The sequence below is a fragment of the Anneissia japonica genome, unplaced genomic scaffold (genome assembly GCF_011630105.1).
Source record: "Anneissia japonica isolate Jap-2015-1 unplaced genomic scaffold, ASM1163010v1 scaffold287754_len4335492_cov202, whole genome shotgun sequence".
NCBI classification, from domain to species: Eukaryota; Metazoa; Echinodermata; class Crinoidea; order Comatulida; family Comatulidae; genus Anneissia; species Anneissia japonica.
The window spans coordinates 2,051,962-2,058,978 of record NW_022705543.1 but is presented as its reverse complement, the minus strand read 5'-3'; the positions used below and the strand labels follow the sequence as shown (position 1 = coordinate 2,058,978).

At 31.3% G+C, this 7,017-nt stretch overlaps 1 protein-coding gene across 1 annotated transcript; it reads left to right on the top strand.

The window, feature by feature from the left end:
- The first annotated feature begins 4,644 nt into the window (after positions 1 to 4,644).
- On the top strand, positions 4,645 to 6,539 carry LOC117105809 (transcription factor HES-4-B-like). The gene is made up of 3 exons (XM_033247098.1): positions 4,645 to 4,812; positions 5,184 to 5,279; positions 5,702 to 6,539. Exons 1-3 carry the CDS (start codon positions 4,750 to 4,752, stop codon positions 6,224 to 6,226), a joined length of 684 nt encoding a protein of 227 aa, XP_033102989.1. The 5' UTR covers positions 4,645 to 4,749; the 3' UTR covers positions 6,227 to 6,539.
- Positions 6,540 to 7,017: the final 478 nt, after the last annotated feature.

Genomic DNA, 7,017 nt, shown 5'->3' with positions numbered 1-7,017 from the left:
ATATATATATATCAGATGCGGATTTAAAGGGTGCCAGCCACCCCACCTGTACCCATTAAATCCTTAAGAATAATTGTTTTTTTTCAAAAATGGAGTTTCTTAGAGTAAAATTTCCTGCCATCTAGAGGTGCTAAAATACGAAAGTTCGTACCTCAGCCATATGCCTAGTAGTAATACAATTTCCTGATATGGACCCTCCGCATACAAAATTCTCTCCCCAACCCCTCTATTTCGAAAATTATAAACCACTTATAATTATCGAAGACGGTTTAGGGTTTTATCTCTTTATTGTTCTACGATATAGGCCTATAAACAAATAGATAAATAATAAATGTAGGCTTAATAACAGAGCTATAATATATGAACATGTGATTTTTGTTATATAAGTTTTTTTAAGTAGTTTTTTTTTCAGTATTTTTGCCTTGTAATATAGTAATAAAATGTCTAATCAAAACTACTGTTGAATCTCGCTTTTTATTATTTGTATCCGTTCTGGTCTGCCAACTCTGCTGACAGTGTTTGTGAGATGTTCCATAGTTCGTTTTTGTTATAGGCCTATATATAGTATAAAGGAAAATGAGAAAAAAAAAACTGTTCATTGGAGATGGATGAACTAAACCATTATCTAATATTTAAAAATGCAGTTTTTTCTAGTATAATCGAAGTTATGCTATAGCCAATTGTTGATGAACAAAAAAAAATGTTCATTTTTTTTTGTACAGGAATTGATTTCATATTGAAGCAATTGTTATAATTTAAAACAATGGAAACGTGTCGTCGTTTCAAGCGAGTGATTCTGACAAATAACCTATTTATAACAGTCGATTTAACAGAAATTAACAGGCTCAAGCGAAAGATGAATGTTAATCGAAGGGTAAAGACTACAAGGAAATCAGTTCCGAAAACCCAATAATCATTGAATCATCAACAAGTCAGCTTTCTCATCTTTGTAAATATCGTTCAGCAGGCATACTTGAATCATGTATTCATTATTATCATCATAATCTTCATCATTATCATCATCGAAAGGTAAGAACTACAAGAAAATCAGATCCATAAACCCAATATAACGCTTGAATCCGGGACTTTCTCATCATTTTAAACAAAAATATCATTCAGGCCTAGATGAATCAAATCATTATCATCATCATCATCACCAAATTGAAATACATTAGGTACTCCAACACCAAGAATAGCAATACAGAAAAGATAGCACAAACTGAATTGAAAACGAAAAACTATACAACCAGAGTGAATGGAGAACCAGTATAGCACAAAGTTAGCAAATGGTGGCTCATTGCAAGATCCTGGGCCATTACCATCATCCTTCTTCTTATTCTTATTTTTTTTAAATTTATTAATTATTATTATTATTATTATTATTATTATTATTATTATTATTATTATTATTATTATTATTATTATTATTATTATTATTATTATTATTATTATTATTATTATTATTATTATTATTATTATTACCACCATCATTCATTATCATCATCCTCATCAGTGCTAACGTCAACGTCATCATCAATACCACCAACAACTAATTTAAATTTCTTTGGTACTCTTTGGAGAATATAGCACAAAGTTAAACTGAAAACTATTAGACAGAACCTGTAAAAACCAGAGTGAATGGAGAACCAGGATAGCCCATAATGCTAGCAAATGGGGCTCATTTTTAATATCCGGGCTATCATCATCAGCATTTTTATAATAATAATAATAATAGTAATAATAATAATAATAATAATAATAATAATAATAATAATAATAATAATAATAATAATAATAATAATGATAATGATGATAATAATAATGATAATAATAATAACTATTATAAATAAATTATTTTATTCATATTAATATTATCATCCTTATCACCATCATTATCTTTATCACCATCATCACCATTTTATCATCCATCATCACCGTCATCATCATTAATGCCGTCATCATCATAATGATAATAATAATAATAATAATAATAATAATAATGATAATGATGATAATAATAATGATAATATTAATAACTATTATAAATAAATTATTTTATTCATATTAATATCATCATCATCCTTATCACCATCATTATCTTTATCAACATCATCATCATTTTATCATCCATCATCACCGTCATCATCATTAATGCCGTCATCATCATCATCATTATAAATTACTATTATTTCAAACTGTATTAGTTTCTATGCACACATAAATACATTTGTACACAGTCTGACGTTATAAATAATTGGGTAGCAATTATGTTTGGATTAACCAATTACATTACAATCACGTTCAATATATAACAATCTCTTAAAAGTGGAGATAGACCAAAGAGGCCTACATTAACAATGCCTCAATTCTCTTAGAGCTTTTGGTACATCGTTTAGAACAAGTGTGTTTTTTCTAATTGCAAAAGCTTTAGCTGAACATGATGATTATTATTCACTAGCTTCTTCAGGTGATGTTATCTGAAGGAGCTAGCTCTTTCCAACGACTTAAAAGTCCTTACTGTTAGAGCGTATTTTGTACGTTTTTCTTTTAAATATGGCTAGATTTAAAACTTATATTAAACACATTTGCATTGACCTTTTTAAACATTGGGAAGTTTCAACAGCCATTGAAAATGTTATTCATATTGAATGAAGTCACCGACCAGAAAATGTATTATGGTCCTTTTAGATTTTCATAAAAATGTATTTTTAGCCAATACGACGATACAATGACTCCTAAAATGTTATATAAGCGTAGGTATGTGGTTGCGTATACAGAAAACTATTTGTTTGTTTTATTTTGTGGTATACTAAAAATAGGCCTAAAAAGCGACTTACTAAAGGGTGATCTATCATTTTCAAAACATACGATAGAGAAGGGGTTAACGATTACGGTATGCACGAATATTACGAAATGATGACAATCAAAGTTTAATATATATCTTTTCAAATAGAAAAAGAGAGAGTGTGTGGTCACAAAAAAAAAAATGTTTTGTACTCTCTTGAAGTATCGTGTCGTGTTATAAGAAAGGTAACAAGTTTACGCATGGCAGAAACGATGCAGAAGAAGTTATTTGTACTGGTATTGTATTGATTTGTGAAGATTGCTGCTGATGATAATTGATGATGATGATGATGATGATAATGATGATGATGATGATGATGATGATGATGATGATGATGATGATGATGATATGATGATTGTTATGATAGAGATGATTTTTTGATGACGACGACTAAAAACGGTGCACAGATGATGTGGACCGGTATTGCCCGATAAATAATCAAAAACTGAATGAGATATCGTACTCTAATTGAACTGGATAGCTATTCTAAGATATTCTAATTAAAAACTAAACGAGGTATATTGTACTCAATATTGATCACTTGTGGGCCTATAATAACCCTCAATTAATCGAAATAAATTCATCAGGCCATAACGCGTGACTCATGTGTGTGATGATTAGGTCTATTACGGTACTCTAGTAGGCTTATGTCAACATGGAAATAGAAGAAAAAAGTTTTTCAATGAATATCAAAAATAAAGTGTTAAGTAAAAAATAACAAGATTTACTTGTTGAAATTCCATAATAGAATGAGTTATATTAGTAATTGTACATTGTTCCAAAAGGAATTCAAATTTGCTTTTATAACAGATTAAAAGAACGGAGAAAATAATCATCCACAGGTGTAGGATCGCTTGATCAGGCAATTAAACAGCGTCTAAATATCCCTCATAGTTAAAATTCCTTTTCTGTAATCACCCCTTTAAAATTGAATGGTAACCTAGCAACATATGTCGCGTGTGCTTTAAAAACAGTACCGGTAGCCTATATATTTGTCTTGTGAAAACAATTCCCCAAAAATATTTGATTCATGAAATGAATGTTTAATATCTTCAGAGTAAAAATAATTCGCTGTCGCACAATTTATTTTCTGTTTTATTTATTAATTTCTATTTAAAAATCGATGCATTACAAATTAATACACCTCAAATTAAATATAAAAGTGGTTGTTTTTTTCCTTTTAAATTTCTATTTATTAAATGTTACCGTATGTTATAGCGGGTTATATTATTTGTTCTACTTTTATTCGATATTAATATAACCTTAATCATTTTACATTTAATTTACTTCAATGCTGAATATGAGGAGGAAATTAATACTGCTGTTGGGCAATAACCAACATTATCCGCCTATTGTTACTCTGGTATGCGAGTTGTTTACCAAACCGTTGTGATAGCAGCTTATTCTCGTGCCGAAGCCCGAAGTAGGCGGAGTTTTCCCATGGAACTTCAGCTCTCTTGGACGCTTTCCCATGATCAGAACAATAGGAGACACGTGCCCAGATGTAAACCACCGGTTCAGCATATACAATCGAAAGCATTATCACGGCGTCCGTATTATACTGTATAAGGGGTATAGGAAATCCTTTATTACAATTCTGATTGACACGAGATCTCACTTCGACCAATCATGACGCGCGGTCTATTTTGGCTAAACCAATAACAACGCTCGTGTCGCGCGCCTAGATTAATAATAACAAAAGAGAAGCCATCCTATTGGGCGGATGTGAAAGAATTTCGCAGCCCACTGCACTTTAGCTGAGACTTAAAACTCACGCGAGCGATCGGTCTGACAAGCCTATAAATAAGGGTCACAACTTTGAAGAAACACACTTTTACGAATTGACTCCTAGCGAACACAATATTTGAGAAAGACTTTTTATCTTGGAAACACTTAATTTCAAAATGGCTCCAGTTGTTGCAGTAAACTCTCCTAACAATCAAGGAAAAATGAGCGAAATCAGAAGGGTAAGCATTAATATTCATTTTAATTATTAATATTATTATTATTGATATGTTTTAAATTTTCAAATTAAATGATAGTTTGATTGCACCATAAAAAGGCAGTAATAAAATTTACCAATATTTAGATATTAAACTTCCATTGCTCTTCTTGTGGTACAATACATTATGTTTCCAATAGACAGTTATATAATTTTTATTGAAATAGACTAAGACTGAAAATTATCTTAAATCTTAAATATTGTATTAATATCTGAAAATATAATAATGCGTCATTATGCTCATCAAATCAACCTTCATGTCATTTGATATTTTGCTACCATTATATGAATATTTGAATTATATAACTAAATTGTATGTTTTTATTTTTCCTACAGACGTCAAAGCATATCATGGAAAGAAAACGACGTGCTCGAATTAATGACAGTCTTCTGCAATTGAAGGGTCTTGTATTTCCTGCTATTAAGAAAGAGGTAGGTTAAAGATTCAAAAGTACTTAATCTTACTTTTTAAAAAATATTTAGTAAAAATAAATAATAAAGTTATTGAACTTAATATAAGAAGCACATTAACAAACTCTTATAAAAACAACTAGTTTCTAGCGAGCATCCGTAAGTCAGACACTATAATCCGCTTGCTTGTTAAAACCGTGGGAACCCGATGATCTTAACTTACTCATGGTTGCTGTAGATAATAGGATATTTGCTCGCTTTGTTATTAAAGGCAATGGCTTGTGTTCCTTTAACAATAGCTATTCAAAACTGTGTGTGATCTGTATTGAATGAGTAGTCTTTTGTGTTGATGTATCAATGAGCGATATCATTTGTTGTAGGTGATTGATATAAAAGCTTTCCAATAGTTCATGTGATTAAATCTACTTTATTACTTTTATTAGGGTAATGGCCAACCAAAGATGGAAAAGGCTGATATACTCGAAATGACCGTGAAACACCTCCAGCAACAGAGAGCTGCCGGCTTTCAACAACTGCCAAACGATGGATCTCAGTTCAGAGCTGGTTTCAGTGAATGCATCGGGGAGATCTCAAAATGCCTTGGAGCTTGTGAAGATATTGACCTAGAGGTGAAAATGCGAATTATGGGACATCTAAGTGCCAAGCTGAGTTCGAAAGTCAGCGCACAACCATGTAGTCCAGTTCTTCCTTCAACTCCACCACCACAAGCTATCTCAACGCCATACATCCAAAGTCCAATTCAATCAATTTCACCTGCTTACAGAGGACAAACCGAATGTACAGTTCTGCCTCCAAACGTCGCATGTTACCCGGCCGTATTCATCACTCCACCAACATCCCCAGTCCGCTGCACAGTATCGCCAACCACTGGAGTTACATCAGTTAGGCAGCAATCTTTTGTAAAGCAACAAATTGTTAGCAACGAACCAGTATGGAGGCCGTGGTAGATTGGCAAAAAAAAACGAACATTTAATTATATCATGTGCCTTAAGATGTCTTCCAATTAATGATTATATGACCAGGTGTCAGAATAAATCATGTTATATCTAGTTAAAATTTTAATTTTTTAAAGAAAATACTTAACTAATGCAACCTTGCCAAAGGGATGCCTAATTTTAACAATGTTTTATATGTATAAAGTTATAAATAATGAATTTTAATGACAATGTATTTAATATTTGTATGCAGTTGCTGGTCAACTTATTTTTTGAAACCGTCCTCATTGATTTAAATGAATGAAATAAATGATGAAAACTTTAATTTTACAGTGAAATGTTTTTCTTTATAAGTTTTTGTTGTGCGATATGAAATGAGGAGTGAGGTGATCTGTGAGTGTGTTCGTGTTAATCGAATTGTGACTATAGAGAGCGCTATTGAAGTTCTTGTGGCGATTGCTCCTGTTGGTACATAGGCCTACTAAACCATCATCGGCAACACTGTATATAATTTTAGACACCAAAGTAAACTTAAAAGTTAGCGAATTAAAATGTATACATCAATAATAAAAAGAAAATATACAGTGGCAATTCCCGAGAGCAAAAAAAAAGTATTTCATTACTCTAATACAGCATGTTGCTTGTTTCAGAAGAAAAAGAAGTCACTCGCACGAATCACGAGGATAAAGACTACCTAAACAAAATACTGTACAGTCTTCAACTTGAAAATTGCAATATAATACAGTATAATGTGTATAAGAGACAGATTCAAAAGTACTTAATCTTTCTTTTTAAAAAATATT

What these genes read in the sequence shown, in the direction of transcription:
- LOC117105809 (XM_033247098.1), top strand. Translation starts at nt 4,750, where the DNA reads ATGGCTCCAGTTGTTGCAGTAAACTCTCCTAACAATCAAGGAAAAATG. An exon ending in AAATGAGCGAAATCAGAAGG is followed by an intron (nt 4,813 to 5,183) that starts GTAAGCATTAAT and finishes TTTTTCCTACAG; the next exon opens with ACGTCAAAGCATATCATGGA. An exon ending in TTCCTGCTATTAAGAAAGAG is followed by an intron (nt 5,280 to 5,701) that starts GTAGGTTAAAGA and finishes TACTTTTATTAG; the next exon opens with GGTAATGGCCAACCAAAGAT.